The sequence below is a fragment of the Labrus bergylta genome, chromosome 16 (genome assembly GCF_963930695.1).
Source record: "Labrus bergylta chromosome 16, fLabBer1.1, whole genome shotgun sequence".
Classification (NCBI taxonomy): Eukaryota; Metazoa; Chordata; class Actinopteri; order Labriformes; family Labridae; genus Labrus; species Labrus bergylta.
The window spans coordinates 756,985-773,948 of record NC_089210.1 but is presented as its reverse complement, the minus strand read 5'-3'; the positions used below and the strand labels follow the sequence as shown (position 1 = coordinate 773,948).

Genomic DNA, 16,964 nt, shown 5'->3' with positions numbered 1-16,964 from the left:
GCCGCACATTCAGAAGAGCTGCGGGGACCTCCTCCAATACGAGCTCGTGTTTGATGGAGTCTGCGGCGTCGAGTGTGCTCAGACTCCATCCATCACGCACGTATTTGAGTTGATTCTGCTCCCAGTAAATCCGGTTCATAACTAAACCAGATCTGTGCTGTTTCTGCACATTTACATTTGGATTTGAGTGTTGGATAAAAAGGGGCGAGTTTGTTTATTTTCTTATTATTTTATTGTTAGTTGATCATATTTTTTTTCTTTCATATATCTGCTCCGGTTCTCGTTTAAAAAAAAGAAAAGTGCCACTAACTCACGAGGTCTGAAAACGTGACCTGACCTGTGTGTAAGCTATGCAACTCTGTAACGTGTAAATCACTGATATAAAGCTGTGGAGTTTTTTGTAATTATTTGTGATTAAAAGAAACAAAAAACAAGTTGAACGTGTATAACTGGAACACTTTCTCCACACTTATTTTATGAACGGTTCAGAAACTTACAATAAAGTTCATTATTATAAAAACACAGATAGATTTTCTAGGTATCCTCTGAAACTTTCTCTTTCAAATAATCCCTGTTCCTTTAATCCGATTGCGGCCTGCGTGACAGGAAGTCGTCACGCCTGAGATTTAAAGTGTAAATATGTTTCTCCACATGAGGCTGTGTGTGTCTGACGACGTTTTATTTTTGTTGTTTCTCATTTTCAAACAACAGTGACGAGGATTTTTCCAAAAATAAAACTTGATTTTCAACCATTTATCTTTGTGTCTTCTCCGTTCAACACAATCACACGGTGACGCTCAAACACCCGTCATGATGTTGTTCCAATGTGTTTCATGTTTGAAGTCCTTTAAATGATTGGATGTTAGACAAAGGACTGAAAAGACAATTAAAAGTGATAATCTGAAGAAACATTGGGTCATATATCAAGTAAAACAACATATTTTAAAGTCTTTAAATGTGATTTTTCACCCTTAAATGTATAAATCAAGTATCTCCTCTGAAAATAACTCTGTGAGTCATGACTGTCTACAATGGGTGTAACACCCGAGTCCCACTGTCTGTGATGTTTTCAGAGTTTTCAGAGTCCTATCTTCACTTTGTTTACATCGCCGGGACGGCCGGCTGACTCCTCCCCTCGTGTATAAAAGTTGTTTAATTGAGGGACTAGAGAAAAGAAGAATAACATACTGTACTCACTGCTTAACTGTGTTTCTAGATCACGCTCATTTCAGGTAAATTTACATGCAGTGTGAAGATACCAGCATAATAAAGATCGCTAGCATTAGCATGCTAACACAACAATGCAGCGCCAGTTGTTTTGGTTTCATGCTGGTGCTCAAGGGCGACATCTGCTGGATCAAAACATCACATAGAAAGACTTTAAGATAATCAGGACAGGAGGACAGGAAATGTTGGGAGCAGAGAATGGGGGGGGGGGGGGGGGGTGGACGTGCCCTCCAGGATGCCCGTCGAGTGGGAAAACCAGGGTACAGTGCCCCCCACGTTGTAACTCCAGAGACCAAAACTTCATAAAGTGCCCTCCAGGGTGTCTTCAAAGTGCCCTCCGGACTTCAGCGTATAGTGGTAAGGTGCCCTCCAGGGTGTCTTCAAAGTGCCCTCCGGACTTCAGTGTATAGTGGTAAGGTGCCCTCCAGGGTGTCTTCAAAGTGCCCTCCGGACTTCAGTGTATAGTGGTAAGGTGCCCTCCAGGGTGTCTTCAAAGTGCCCTCCGGACTTCAGTGTATAGTGGTAAGGTGCCCTCCAGGGTGTCTTCAAAGTGCCCTCCGGACTTCAGTGTATAGTGGTAAGGTGCCCTCCAGGGTTGTCTTCAAAGTGCCCTCCGGACTTCAGTGTATAGTGGTAAGGTGCCCTCCAGGGTGTCTTCAAAGTGCCCTCCGGACTTCAGTGTATAGTGGTAAGGTGCCCTCCAGGGTGTCTTCAAAGTGCCCTCCGGACTTCAGTGTATAGTGGTAAGGTGCCCTCCAGGGTGCCCCCTCCAATGGAATAACTGTGTACAAAGTTGTGATAACGATAAACCTTATTTTAAAACATATTAACACTTAATGCACAGCGACCTCTCATTGAGACCTAAACATGCGGCTACACCAGGCTAGTAAAAAGGACTGGGACTTAAAGTGGGCTTGGCATCCCTGCACTCATGTTCACTTCATCTGTCTACTCTCCTTTATATTGAATAGTTTCTGCTGATAACATGTCTGCACTCCTGCACTTTAACTTCTGTCAATACTGTCCATTTAATCTTCCATATTTAATCTTCCATATTTAATCTTCCATATTTAAGACTAGTAATGTTTAGTTAAATCCTGGTTGTATATGTTCACATTCTTAGTTTGGATATTGTTAGTGCTTATTTACTTTGTATTTAATATTATATTGTGTTTAAATTTGCTAATATTGTGTTTTTTTATTCATTTTGTGTGTTTGGACAACCTGCTGCTGTAACAACACAATTTCCCAGTTTGGGATCAATAAAGTCATTCTATTCTATTCTATTCTATTCTATTCTGTTCTCTTCTATTCTATTTGAAGTTTCTTTTTAAGAATCTAAGAAGCGTTTCTAACTATTTTCCTAAACATGAATGAAGACTATTTTGTTATTTCCTCCCCTCAAACATCCTGACTGTCTCTCTGAACTGATAATCAGACTGTGAGCTGCTGATGTTGTTGTCGGTAAATCACGGGTTCTCTGCGTGTCATCGTTGACGCAACGTGATGACGTAACGTGATGACGTAACACAGGCAACCCGTCCGGCTGACTGTCAGACTTTTTTCAGCCTGAAGAGCAACAAGACGTCTCCTAAACATGGCTCTAAACCGGAATCACTCGCAAAACGGCGGCGTTTTGATAAACAACGGAGAAAGGTACGTTTCTAATAAAACATATATGAAGTTAATTCAACGAATGAGGCCGCTGTCGTCTCTTTTATGAGCTGTTTACTCTCAACTCTCCGGTGCGTAGTCAACGGGATGCTAACAAACAGCTAGCCTCCCTAGCTAGCAGAGCTAACACGTCTGTGCCATTTTGAGACGACATCAGGGCAAAGAAATGTCTTTTTTTTGGGTTATTTATGACTTAATTTGACTCTTTAGGAGTCATGTATTGAAAGATGATTTACTGGAAGCGTCGTTTATCTGTCAAATCAGGAAGTAGCGGGAAGTAGCAATCGTTTGTGTTGACATGTTGTGGAAACAGAAATGATGTCAGCCAGTGTTGAAAGTCTGTGAGAAACATGTTAGCTCAACACAGGTGCTGCTTGTCAACAGGTAAGTGCTTTGGGCCCCGGGCCAGTAGGGGGGCCTCGAGGGCTGACACACTTTACACCACAGAATTGGCTCAAAATGTGGATATTTTCCAATGCCTGTAGTGAACCTCCCTGAGGGGCCCCATCTGACAACACTCACTGTTTTTGACCTGCTAAGCACAGCATGCATTGTTGTTTTGAAAACCAAAGATTAAAGGAGTCGTTATGCTGGCTGGAGGGCCCCACTGTTAAATTTGGTTCATTATAAAATGTGTCAGCTGGGACGTCACTTCAATATAATATCACACCGCTTTACATACGGGTCACACAGCTGAAGTCAACATAAAATATAAACAAACTTATTTACAGTCACTTCTGGTGCCTCTGAGCTGAGGGAGGCAGGTAAACAAACTACAGGGTGATGATAGTGGGGGGGCAGTAGCTCAGTCTGGAGGGACCTGGGTCAGGAACCGAGCCAAGGCCCCCGTGCAGACCAAGTCTGGAAACGGGTCTGGTAGCTGAAGAAGCGCCGGAGCACTGCCGAGGCTTCCCTGAAGGTTAGGGTAACCCTAGATCAGGGGTGGGCAACTGGCGGCCCGGGGGCCACATGTGGCCCTCATCAACCCTCAATGTGGCCCTCAGGTCAGTTTTTATATATCAAAACATGAAGAAAACATGACAAAATCTGCCATGAAATCATGAAAACCAGAAATATTTCCATAATAATATTTGATCAGTGGTATATGTCGAGTTAAATTTGAAACATAATTGACTGTTATCGTTTTTGTATTCTACAATTTGGACCCCTGGCAGTCAGAATTAAATGAATGTGGCCCTTGCTGTGACCAAAGTTGCCCATCCCTGCCCTAAATCTTTTATTTTGTATCTAACAGGTGATTTTGTTTCTTTTCTTTCCAGCGTTGTAAGGGACTGTAAGAATGTGGAGCTGTCGTTCAGCGATGTTTCCTGTAAGACAGACCTCCTGAAAGGGACCAAGAAGGGCACCGTGTACCTGACACCATACAGGGGTAACGTCATGTTAAACTCACCATGGCGGCTGTCGTCTGGGTTGCACAGTTGGCAGCGTTCAGACTCTGCATTCATCAGCGCTCTGTGTTGTAACTCTTCCTTTCGTCCTCTGGCTCAGATGGTGTTTGTGTCCAGTAACATTAAGGACTGCATGGGGTCGGCCATGTTCCCGTACTATCTGATGAAGGGCTGCAGCATTGAGCAGCCGGTCTTTGCAGCTAACTTCATTAAAGGGACGGTGTCGGCCGAGCCTGGCGGTAGGTGACCTCGACCTCACGATTTGATTGGTTAGGATATTGGATGTGATTTTTAATTTATTTGTGTTGTTTCGCTCCCCCGTCAGGTGGCTGGGAGGGTCAGGCCCATTTCAAAATGTCGTTCCCAAGCGGAGGCGCCATCGAGCTCGGGCAGCATCTCTTCAAACTGGCCACAAACGGTTTGAACACTTTTTAATAAAACATCTTATAAAGAACTAAAGATGTAAATAAAACACTCACACATTCATAACCCTGAAAAGTTAAACAATGTTTTTCTGTTTCAGCTTCTCGTGCTCCTCCGGCCCAGAACGGCGCCTCCTCTTTCGGGTACCCATCTCCTGGAATGATGAACGGCTACGGCCCGCCTTCTCAAGCTCCTCCCGCCTATCCTTTCCCCCCCCCTCCTCCTCAGCAGAATGGATTCTACCAAGGCCCTCCCCCGGCGCCAACCAACATGGGTTACCCCTCTCCAACACCTGCTGCAGGTAACGTTCAGATGTTTGAAGTTTTGACAGTCGTGTGTCAGATTCTACTGAAGGAGGCGACGGAGAAAGAAGTGTATGATCACGTTCAGTTAGGGGGGTTTCACGTTAGGCACGACTGCCTCCCCCCTCCCCCCTGCCTCTCCCCCCTCCCCCCTGCCTCTCCCCCCTCCCCCCCTGCCCTCTCCCCTCTCCCCCGCTGGTCTGCGTTCAAATTAGGAACGTCCATGCCCGAGGACACTTTGCATATGTACTCAGTCCGATGCAGCAGGTGGCAGTATGCACACAAATCCATCAAGAAGCAGAAAGAAGAAGTAACCATGGCAACCACTCACAGGCTCAATACAAACTGTTGATGATTCTTTCACTTTCACCCTTGGTAATATACCTGGAAATACCTGTAATATTTGAGTCTGATCTGCATGTTTGAACGCAAACAGACAAACTTCTCACTCCGACTTTTCCCGGATTTTTTCCTTTTTCCTTTTTCATTTTAAATATTTATTGGAGCAGCAGACGATTGTTTGTGTTTGGCGTCTAGGCTCCGACCTCATCGCTCCTCACAGTTTTGATTTAACCGTCAGAAATCTGAGGAGTGATGGGATGATATCTTAAACCCCGTCCAGCCAGAGCCTGCAGGCGGATGCTGGTGTGGAGGTGGGGCTGAGCGAGAGTGCAGAGCTGGTGATGAAGGAGCAGAGAGGGAGAGAGATCGTGCAGCTTAGAGCGCTAATTGGAAGGAGGTGTTTGTAAGGTGATAGTTGAGAATGACGCACGTCAGGTGTGAAATCAGTGCAGCTCGAGTCGGCTGTCTGAACCAGGCGGAGGCGTCTCCTCGTTCATTTCACCTTTATTTATCCAGGTGAGTCACACTGAGACCAGAGAGCTCTTTATTAAGGGAGACCTGAGCAAGAAGAGCAGCAACACAGATTCAACAACACAAACACTCAAAGTCTGGTCAAAGTTTGGATTCAGGACTCCTCTCCTCTCCTCTCCTCTCCTCTCCTCTCCTCTCCGTTTCCGTTTCCGGTTTCCGGTGAGTGTGAGTGTGAGTGACGGTGGTGGTGTTGCGAGTGGCGCGGAGATTGAATTGTTTGCTATCCTTTCTACTGTTTTCAAAGTGCATGATCAGGTCAGATTGTTTACATATTTGTATTGAGTGTTGTTGGCTGTGTAAGACAGATCGTTGGAGGGAGGAATGGCGTCTGCTGAGACGCCACCTCCGACTCTCCGACAGGGAGTTCGGATAGTCCCTCCGAACGGTACTGTCACCGTGGAGGAGGTTCTGTTAGCTGCAGGTGAACAGGTAGGCCATGATAAACTTTTGTATGCATCCCGAATGAACAAGGCTGTGGTTGTTTTTCTGAAGAGTGAGCCTCTTGTGTATCAGCTGATTGAGAGTGGTGTGTTCATTAGGGATGTTTGTGCAGGTTTCCCCGTTGTCGGTTCCCTCTACGCGGATCACCGTATCCGGTGTTCCGCCGTTTATTTCTAACGACTTGTTAGAGAACGAACTCCGCAGGTTTGGGAAGTTTGCGAGTGGTTTCAAAACTGTGAGTCTAGGGTGTAAAGATCCCAAACTGAAAGATGTTCAATCTTTGCGGTGTCAGGTGTTCATGTTTTTGGATTCGCCCACACAGACTCTGGAGGTTTCCTTTAGAGTGAAACACGGTGACGCTTCTTATATGGTGTATGCGAGCTCGGGACAACTGCCGCGTCCGTGCCCGGGGCAGAGGCCGCGTCCGCGCCTGCGCCTTGTGCTGAGGCCGTGGCTGAGGTAGAGGTGGCTTCGACCAGCTCTCAGGCTACAGAAAAATCACAGACTGTAGATAATGATAAAACTGAAGATTCCACAAGTTCTGCAGTTGTAGATGTTTCATTGAAGGAAGGTAAGACAGTGTGTTGTAGCCAGGCATCATGTGAAGGAGAGGACATGGATGAAGATTATGAGTCAGACAATGCATCCATTGCTGATTTGCCAAATAGTGGCTCTGGTCTTTATTCTTTAGAGTCAATCAATCAGTTTATGGATGAAACGTACAACAAATCAGTAAAAATAAGTGACTACTTTAGTGATACTGAAAAGTTCATAAAGTCAGTCAGCATACTGAAAAGACAGGTTGGGTTTGACCTCCTGGACGCGAAAAAACGGTTCCGTCTTAAAAAGCACATCACTGCACTGAGGAAAGTTGGACGTAAGAGTGTGAAGAAGACAAAGAAATGATCATGCATCACAAGGTGTTTTTCTTCTTCTACTGTTCCCTGTTTGTGTCTACTTATCTGTTCTTTCTCTCTGATCTTTCTATGAGGAGTCTTAAGATAGGATCTCTTAACATTAATGGTGGGAGAGACAGACAGAAAAGGGGCCTTATCTCTGAGATCTCAACTCAGAAAAACATTGATATCTTGTTTTTACAAGAGACTCATACCACACCATCAGATGAGACAGATTGGGGTTTATGGTGGGAGGGCTCTAACTACCTTAGCCATGGCACCAACTTTAGTGCAGGAGTAGCCATTTTGTTTAGAGCATCTGCAAATGTAAAGATCGTCTCTTGTGCTGAAATTGTAAAGGGAAGGCTTTTAATTGTAAGAGCAGAAATAGAGGACACTGTTTTCTGCTTCACTAATATTTATGCTCCAAATAATGGAGCTGAAAGGGTAGCTTTCTATACCCGCCTCCAAAAGGAGTTAGTGATCTATAATCAGGATCAGATCATTCTTGGTGGTGATTTTAACTGCACACTTGATTTCACCGTGGATAGAATAGGAGAGGAGCCACATCCACATTCATCCCAGACTTTAAACACTGTCATCTCTCACCTGGATTTGTTGGACACATTTAGAGTGAAACATCCACAATCCAGACAGTATACATGGGTCAGGGTTAACAGTAACAGGGTGTGTGCAGCTAGACTGGACAGGGTTTACATCTCCAGAACTCTCAACCCCAGATTAATTCATTGTAATATTCTGCCTGTCGGCTTCACTGATCACCATTTTGTTAGTGTGGAGCTGATTATTTCACCAGGTGAAAGGGCTAAGTCCTTCTGGCATTTTAATAACAAGCTTCTACTGGACAATGTTTTCTGTAAAAACTTTGGGTGTTTTTGGGATCAGTGGCAATTAAGAAAAGTTGAGTTTGATTCTTTGAAGCTTTGGTGGGAGGTTGGTAAAGCTCAGATTCGTGTTTTTTGTCAGCAGTACACGTCACACTCTTCTGCTAGATTAAAAACAGTCATTAAAAATCTTGAGGACAACATTAAGAACCTTGAGGAGGGGTTAAATGGGAGTGTGGATCCCACCGCTGGTACCCTGCTGAAGGAGAAACGTATGGAGTTGAGCTCTTTCCTGCAGGAGAGGGTGAAGGGAGCTCTTGTGCGGAGTCGTTTCCTTCAACTCAAAGACATGGATGCCCCAACGTCTTTCTTTTTCAATCTTGAGAGATCTGTGGCTCAAAAAAAGCTGCTGACTTGTCTGAAACTGCCAGGAGGTCGAATAACAGCTGATCCAAAGGAAATGAGCAGTCACGCCATGCAGTTCTATGAGGATCTGTTTGGAGCAGAGAGTTGCAGCCAGGAGTGTCGCAGGGAGCTCCTGGAGGGTCTCCCTCAGCTCAGTGTGGAGGAGAGGTCTCTTCTGGAAGGGGAGCTGTCTCTGGAGGAGCTCACTGCTGCTGTCACTCAGATGGCAACAGGAAGAGCACCTGGAATAGATGGGTTGTCCACAGACTTTTTTAAGAGGTTCTGGAATATCCTTGGGTCTGACCTGCATAGTGTTTTAATGGAGTGTTGCAGGACCGGGTCTCTTCCTGGTTCTTGTAAGAGAGCAGTTCTTTCCTTGCTCCCCAAGAAAGGTGACCTGGCATTGTTAAAAAACTGGAGGCCGGTTGCTTTGCTTTGTGCGGACTACAAGATCCTAGATCCTCTCCAGAGCTTTATCGAACAGACTAAAGGACGTTCTGGAAGTGTGGTCCATAAAGACCAGAGTTACTGTGTTCCAGACCGGACAATCATGGATAATGTTTTTCTTATCAGAGATGTCATTGATGTGTGTAAAATCTATAATCTAAATGTTGGCATTGTGTCTCTGGATCAAGAGAAGGCGTTTGACAGGGTGGATCACTCGTATTTGTTTTCTGCACTGAGGTCTTTTGGTTTTGGGGATGGTTTTGTGTCATTAGTTGGTTTGTTGTATCAGGATGCACAGTGTTTGGTGAAGATGGGGGCGGGGTTGAGTCGGCCAATCCCTGTACGGCGAGGGATCAGACAAGGTTGTCCCATCTCCGGCCAGCTGTACAGCTTGGCTATTGAGCCCTTGCTGTGCAGGTTGAGGGGCCGGCTCAGCGGGCTTTCTTTGCCCGCGGCCTGTAGCATTGAATGTCCCCCTACAATTTCTGCCTATGCTGATGATGTAAACATCTTCATCTCCAATCAGGGGGACGTTTGGTGTCTGCGGGACACCCTGTCCCTGTATGAAAGGGCAACGGCTGCACGGGTGAACTGGGAAAAAAGTGGTGCCTTATTGGTGGGAGAGTGGAGGGACCAGGCAGTGCCCAGTCTGCCTGGTGGACTTGAGTGGGGGAGGGAGGGGTTGAAGGTGTTGGGGGTTTATTTGGGTACCGAGGGCTTTAAAAGTAAAAACTGGGAGGGAGTTAGGGAGAAAGTGTGCGCTCGGTTGTCTAAATGGAAATGGTTGCTACCCCAGTTGTCGTATAGGGGAAGAGTTCTGGTGGTCAATAACTTGGTTGCCTCGACTCTCTGGCACAGACTTGTGGCTTTGACACCTCCAAGAGGGCTGGTGGAGGACATTCAAAGGGCCATCCTGGACTTCTTCTGGTCAGGCAAACACTGGGTCCAGGCGGCAGTCCTCTACCTGCCGGTGGCTGAAGGGGGACATGGACTTATAGACATTCAGTCAAAAATTGCCTCATTCAGACTCCAGACTGCACAGAGACTCCTTTTCACTTGTGGTCCCAGCTGGATGGACATCGCTCGACTGCTGCTGAGGAGAGCTGGACGGCTGGGGTACACTAAGCAGCTCTTTCTGTTAAAGCTTGAGGAGGTGGATCTCACTGGATTAACATCCTTTTATATGTCTGTAATGCAGGCATGGAAAATGTACACATTCAAAAGGGAAAAAACTGAGAGTCTGGGAATGTGGATCTTTGAGGAACCGTTATTTTTTAATGATTTCATAAGGACTCCAACTTTGCAGTCAGCCAGTCTCCGGGCCAGTTTCAGAGAGGCAGGCTGCACAAAACTGGGTCACCTGGTAAGACTGACCCTGGACGCCCTCAAAGAAAGGACCAATATCACCTCCAGCCGGGTGGTTGAAAGAGTGGTGGAGGAAGTCTTGGCTGCACTTCCAGTAAAACTTGTGACATTTCTAAACATTGAGAATCTGTGTGAGCAGTGGAGTGAAGAGGGCGAATACAGCTTCCCATCTTTGTCTGTTACCCCAGATGTCGGGGAGTGGCAGGAAAGAGGAGGTGGACTGCTGTCCTTTAGTACTCCTGTTCTGGGAAAGTTCCAGGATGCAGGGAAAAAGGCACTCTATCAGTCCTGTGTTAAGGTCCTACATCTTCGTGGTCTGTCGGGAGTGAAAGAGTCGAGGTGGATCGAGTTTTTTGGCCCGGAGGTTTCCCCGAAAGGCAGCTGGCGGTCCCTGTACAAGCTGCCTGTTGAGAAGAGAACAGCAGATCTCCAGTGGAGAGTTGTGCATGGGGTTATAGCCACGAACAGATACAGAGCGCACATTGATCCAGGGGTGGGAGAGGAGTGTTTGTTTTGTTCACTAACTGAAACTTTGTCTCATCTGTTTGTTGAGTGTCCCAGGCTCTCACTCTTGTTTGTCCTTATGAAAAGCTTGTTTGAAGCTCTCGGGGAGGATTTCTCTTATGCAGTGTTTGTTTTTGGGCCAAAGTATTCTGCAAAGAAAAAGACTGTACATACACTGATGAACTTTTTATCTGGCTCGGCTAAGTTGGCCATTTGGCTTACACGCAAGAACCGAGCTCAGGGTACTGGCTGTGTGGAACCGGTGCTGGTTCTGGAGGGACTTTTGAAGGCCAGACTGAAGGTAGAATTTGCCTATTATCAAATGATGGACAATGTGCAAGACTTTAATAGTGTATGGGCTGTGGAAGAAGCTTTGTGCTCTGTGGGTGGGGATGGAGAGCTGATTATTCATTTTTGATGCAGTAAATGTTGTTTTTGTTGATGTTGTGATTTTTGTTGCACTTGTTTTGTTTTATGTTTTATTTTTTATTTATTTATTTATTTCCTTCTCTTGATCTGAGTGATGATGTGACAGTGTTATAATTTTCTCCTGGTAGTGGTAAAATAAAAGGTATTTTGAAAACCAAACCAAACCTCTCCTCTCCTCTCCTCCTCTCCTGTGTCTCTCCCCTCCTCTCCTCTCCTCCCTTCCCCTCTCCTCTCCTCTCCTCTCCTCGCTGTGAGGGAAATGTGTGAATAACAACTCAGGATGATTTCAGGGGCAGGCTGTGATAAACTTTCAGCGTGAAAACGTCTCTTGAAGGTGATAATTTATCTGTTTTTTTGTGTTTGAAAAAACCTGAATCTGTATTTTTTCTCTTTGCTGCAGGGATGTATCCAGCTGGTTTTGACTACATGGCCCCTCCTCCCCCATACCCTGGACCGCCCCAAAATTGGGCTGCACCCCCTCAGAGCTGGGCAGCCACAGCCCCCCCACCACCTCCAGGTCTGTCTCTCTCTCTCTCTCTCTCTTTAGTTTCTCCTCCCCGTGTGCACGCTCTGTGTCACCGCACACGTCAGATCTGATCCATCTGCCTCAAAGTGAGTCACTTTCAATCATGCAACCAAAAAAAGGGGGTGCTGATGTCTCATCGGCTAAACATCAAAATTACAAAGGATAAACAAATCCCCCCCGCGCTCTCCGCTCATATTCTCGTTTCTATCACCTTGTGGGTTCTTCATCGTCTCGCTCTGCACTCGGGGTGAGCTCGGTGCACGGAGGAGCTGAACTGTCACTTTGGCACATCTCAGTTTGAAGAGAAGCCGAAGGAGGACGTTCTCCTCCGTGCGTCCTCGGGGTGCGCCGGGACATTTCTCTCTCTCTCTCTCTCTCTCTGTTTGGATTCCCGGAGCCGTCAGATGTTGTGTTTGGTTTGACTGACAGCGAGCTCCGTGCATCACTACTCTTTACAATTTTAGGAGCTGCAGCATCTGTTTCTAAATGTGTTGATCATTCATCTCTGTCTCTGTCTCTCTCTCTCTCTCTCTCTCTCTCTCTCTCTCTCTCTGTGTCTCTCTCTCTCTCTCTGTCTCTCTCTCTCTCTCTCTCTCTCTCTCTCTCTTTCACTCTTTCAGGTAACTCCAAGGCGGCTGAAGCAGCAGGCAGTGCGTACTACAACCCAAACAATCCTCACAACGTCTACATGCCCACGGTACACTGCTGTGCTTTTTGTCCCCCCCCCCCCCCCGACCCAGCCTATGGAGCAGGGTCGACACGATAACAGATTTTAAATCTTAGATATTAATCGAGTAAAAATGACATGATGTCAGTACCCGTTTGGTAAATAGAAAAACGTGCAGATTTGTCTTTCTGAGGATGATTTGTTGTTCTTCCTGTTTTGACTTAAAGCGATGGAACATACGATCAGGAGTCTGTATGTTGCGTTTTATTCTATTTATGCAGCGCTGACTGGGAAATATTACTGAACCTTGTCAGTCCATGCTGTCTAAAAGGGGGAGGAGTTAACAGCACCATGTGTGTCTGATGATGTGCAGTTGCAGCCAGAGAGCTTCAGTGGGCGCCAAAGAACACCAAATCGATCTTTAAAAACAGGAGAATGATGTATCATCGATGTATACAGGAAGTGACCTGATGATTGTTTTTCTTTGTTCCCACTCAGGAGCGGCCTCCACCATACGCTCCTTTTCCAGACTCTCCTGAGAAGAAGAACAACTGAGGCTCCGACTCGCCCACTTCAGTAACACTCTCTCTCTCTCTCTCTCTCTCTCTCTCTCTCTCTCTCTCTCTCTCTCCCCCCCCCCCCCTCCCGGTCTCTTAAATTTATCCTGAAGAAAGACATAACGTTGACTGAAGGATTCAGACTGAAGAAGCTCACAGAAAGATGATTCACAAATATTAAAAAGAGTATTCTGGACACCGGGGCGATCAAATCCTTCAAACACTCTTCTCCTCTTTCACTCGAGCTCGTGCAGTCGATCATATAAACCCTCCTTCAGTTGTTGCTTTCATTTCAATCTGTGGGATTTCTTGCAGGAGGGCGAGGACACTTTGAGGGTCTGAGAGCAGGAGGCATTATGGGGAATGTATTTTCTAAGAGATTTAGCGACAGAACTTTCGGAGAATATCTCGACAGTATTTCTGCAGTTCTTTCAGTTTGCTTTGATTGTTTCTTTTCCATCTTCTGAGTTTGAATAGGAATATAGCCGACTGATTCTTAGACTACAGAAACCTCATGTTTGACCAACACGATGTTATAACACATCCCTTCTTTTCATTCTTAGCGTGCGTTTCTTTAATAATTTAAAGAGAAAGAGTTTTTAGAAAGAGGATCTGAAAGACGTCTTCGATAACAAATCGGTGTGTGCAATAGTTCCCCCCCCCCCAGAAGGTTAAAGGGCGGAGGTCGACCTTGTCCTCTCCTCTTGTATTCATGTATGCAAAGCTGGGCTGTAACCAGACCACCACTCGTCGATAATTACTCCAGTGTGAGGTTTCAGGAGCCCCCAGCCCCCCCCCCCCCCCCCCCCCAAAAAAAAGTTTATTCCTGGTTGGAGCAGACGGGAGGGCGGCGACTGGACGAGTGACTCGAGGCTGTCAACATGTTACGATACTTTTCCATTCCAAAGTCTTCAGATCGCTGAGCGGAAGCCCCGCCTCCAAATTCAGACTGAAGAAGTTCTCCTGCAACTTTTGCTGACTCAAGAACGAGAGAAATTACCAAATGAATGTTGGGTGTTTTTTTTTTTTTTTTTGTGTAACTGGAATCCAATGGAAGTTTGCACATCCAAATATCTCATGAAGTAGGAGCGTAAGGACATCAAACTATCCCATCGAGAAGAAGAAATCCCGCCCACAACTCCCGCTCGCCATCACCAACTCAAAATGTCTCGGACCGTCCGAACCCCCGCCAGAAGAGAGCAGACTCAGCCGGGGTTAGGAGGGGGCGAGACGTTAGAGAGGGAGTGGTGTGCGTGGTTTTTCTCCTTGGATGTGGAAGTTGAAATGTTTGACATGTTGACAGCCTGAGTGTAAGCTGCGTCGCTGCGTCGCTCCTCTGTGTGTGCGTCAGTTCAAATGTTCTGAAGGACGAGTCGGCTTGTTTCAAGTTTGGGTTGACGTTTTAATCAAATGTCTGTATTTTTAATTTTCTCTATTTCAGTTCTGATTCCTCTTTTGTGAATTTTGTCTTTCAATTAAAAACCGAATAAATGAGTTTCTTCGTTGAACCTTTTTTTTGTCTTTGACATTTTTGGTATTTTAAATATTTGAGACTGAAGACCCGTTTCCACCCAGCGGTTCGGTTCAGTTTGGTTCTGTACCCATTGATTGGCGTTTCCACCGTCAAAAGTTGGGAATGTACCAAAATAAGGGATCTGTGTATGTGACTTCCTGTTCTTCTGCAGCCAGTCTCTAGTGGACACTCAAGGAACTGCAGGATTTTACATTTCAGAATCGACTTTATTTATTTTGATGAACAAAACTTACAAATTCAAATCTAGATTTAAAATGTTTGACCACATTGGGAGATATATGAAAAATACTTAGGAGTTAAGACACATTTATTTGAGTTACATTTTTAATTTTCTTTTTCTTTTAAATTGTCAGCATCGACTTCTTAAAGCCGGAGGTCGCTGCTTGTTTAGAAGCGAAAACTGAAAGATTTCAAACTGATATTTTCTAATAGTTTAGATTAAATGTGATGACTAATTGTGCTGATCATTTTTACCGTGAACAGGAAGTCATTAAATTGACTTCCCCCCCCTCTGAAGGTTCCTCTGGTTTTTATTTTACATAACAGGACTCGTCCGGTCAGAATGAAAAACAGCAGACGGCCACAGTGACTCACAGTGTTTCTGAATCATATATTTATTATGTTATGAAACACTATCAAAGCTGAATTCAACACAAAGTCACACTGTACAAGAAGCTGCCTCCACAGTCTGTGTTTTTATTATCATGCACTAACACAGGAAACGGTCACGACACACACACACACACACACACACATCGACGACGTGTAGACACAAAGGTCACGACATTGAAAGCGAGATCGTCTCAAAGCACGGCGCTCCACCTTCTCATCGACAAAGAGGAGTCTCTACTTTATGGCTCGACTCCTGTTGGTCTTCACTGTTGATCCAGTCAAATTTATCTCTCGTCTTTAACGACCTTGTTGCAGATGATTGATGACTCGCTGAGTTACTGAGGATCTCTTTGCTCTGCTTGGATGATGCTGCTGCTGCTGCTGCACTCAGAGGAGCTACTGTTTGAATGTGACGAGCGGGGCCCGGGGTGTTTAAAAAGTTTAATCTTAAAAAAACAAAATCCAGATCCAGTAATCCACTTATTTACTACGCAGGATCAGGTAATCCAGCTCACGTTCACCCTGTTTGTTCAAAGAAAAACTGGATAAAATCCCTCCTGATCCACGTACAGAGTTTTCAAGATTTACCAAATCCTGTTGAGTTCACACTAAAGACTTTGTCCACAGGGGGCGCCAAAATCCACACTGCATGGGTCTGTAAACCTTTCTGTGTTCTAACCTCTCTCCATTTTTCAAAAGCATCTCCAATATTGATCCTAGTTTGAGCACGTTTCTGCTTGTGGAGCTTATTAGAAACATGCAGAGGCTTTTTAGGTCGGGTACAATCACTTCTATCTGAACCACTTCTCTTGACCGCTTCCATCGCTGCAACACCTGTTGACCTGATAACTGCTCTCATATCTGACAAACCGAGGGGCGTCCAAAACGGCCGTGTTTGGGTTTCTTCAAACCGGGCCCTGGATTTGGTAATCTTGAAAAGTCTGTGATCTGATCCAGCTCGTCTTTGATAAAAAGGGGGACAAAGAGAACTGGATTAGCTGATCCAGATTAAACTTCTTTTAAACAACTGGGCCCTGGTGATCAGATGGGCAAAGGCATCATGGGTAATCTGTACCTCACATATTGCTGTTAGAGCTAAAGGACTGTCGGAGTAGTGAGGGGGGGTCGTTCAGGTGAAAGGTTTTCATGATGAGATCTGATTGGACGCCTCCTACGGCTCCTCCTGTAGAAACCACACCTCGTTGCGGCGTCCGTAAGGCTTGAGCGGCGGGTCGTAGCTGCAGCAGAAGTACTGTTTGCGCTGGAAGGGCGCCGTCTCGCCCAGCGTGCGTGTCAAGCGTAACGCCTCCGCTCGGTACTCGCTCTCTCCGGCGAAGCCTCCGAACTGCCTGAGAACCAAAAAAACAGACAAAAGCTGAATTCAGTCTGATGATGAAAGCGTTTGTTTAAAAAAGAGAGAGGACGCATCGCTGCACATTCTGTCTCGCTAACGTGAACCCGAGAGCCGCAGGAAACACGTGCACGCTGATATTTAAACAAAGAGGTCGAGCGAACCCGCCTGAGGAGCCGCTTGACCGCCACGCGCCCCCAGGAGACCGAACAGAATAACATCCAAAAATAGAAAAAGCTGCTTTTGCATTCAGGTCAGCAAAATAATAACAAACAAACCAAGTGTCACCACGCCATGAAACGCTCTCTAAACGCCACTCCTCCTCCCCGTGGAAACGCACAACCTGAAACGCTTCAGAGGGAAACCTACAGGGCGTAGACGGTCATGCCGGGCCGCTCCTCGATCCTGATGGCGGTGTCGGTGGGGGTCGGGGGGCCCTGCTGGTAGGTGGAGGGTATGCGGATGCCGACCATCAGG

The 16,964-nt window shown here is 45.9% G+C and overlaps 3 protein-coding genes across 3 annotated transcripts in view; 2 read left to right on the top strand and 1 right to left on the bottom strand.

The window, feature by feature from the left end:
- LOC109977624 (peripheral myelin protein 22) overlaps nucleotides 1-754 on the top strand; it is a gene marked incomplete in the record, with an annotated part of 3,990 nt that extends 3,236 nt beyond the window's left edge. Inside the window, 1 exon segment of the mRNA XM_065965042.1 lies at nucleotides 296-754.
- Nucleotides 755-2,722: 1,968 nt separating this feature from the next.
- wbp2nl (WBP2 N-terminal like) lies at nucleotides 2,723-14,498 on the top strand. Its single transcript, XM_065964557.1, has 8 exons — nucleotides 2,723-2,883; nucleotides 4,182-4,290; nucleotides 4,411-4,549; nucleotides 4,636-4,728; nucleotides 4,834-5,034; nucleotides 11,641-11,757; nucleotides 12,387-12,463; nucleotides 12,932-14,498. The coding sequence occupies exons 1-8, from the start codon at nucleotides 2,825-2,827 to the stop codon at nucleotides 12,986-12,988; spliced, it is 852 nt and encodes a 283-aa protein (XP_065820629.1). The 5' UTR covers nucleotides 2,723-2,824; the 3' UTR covers nucleotides 12,989-14,498.
- Nucleotides 14,499-15,114: 616 nt separating this feature from the next.
- Nucleotides 15,115-16,964, bottom strand: part of LOC110004039 (heme-binding protein 1) — a 9,508-nt gene continuing 7,658 nt past the window's right edge. The window contains exons 3-4 of the mRNA XM_020659580.3: nucleotides 16,857-16,964; nucleotides 15,115-16,485 (exon numbers count right to left, since the gene is read on the bottom strand). The exon at nucleotides 16,857-16,964 is cut by the window's right edge and continues 73 nt beyond it. Of these exons, the coding sequence (XP_020515236.1) occupies nucleotides 16,308-16,485; nucleotides 16,857-16,964 (286 nt within the window). The 3' untranslated portion in view covers nucleotides 15,115-16,307. The remainder of the gene's footprint in view (nucleotides 16,486-16,856) is intronic.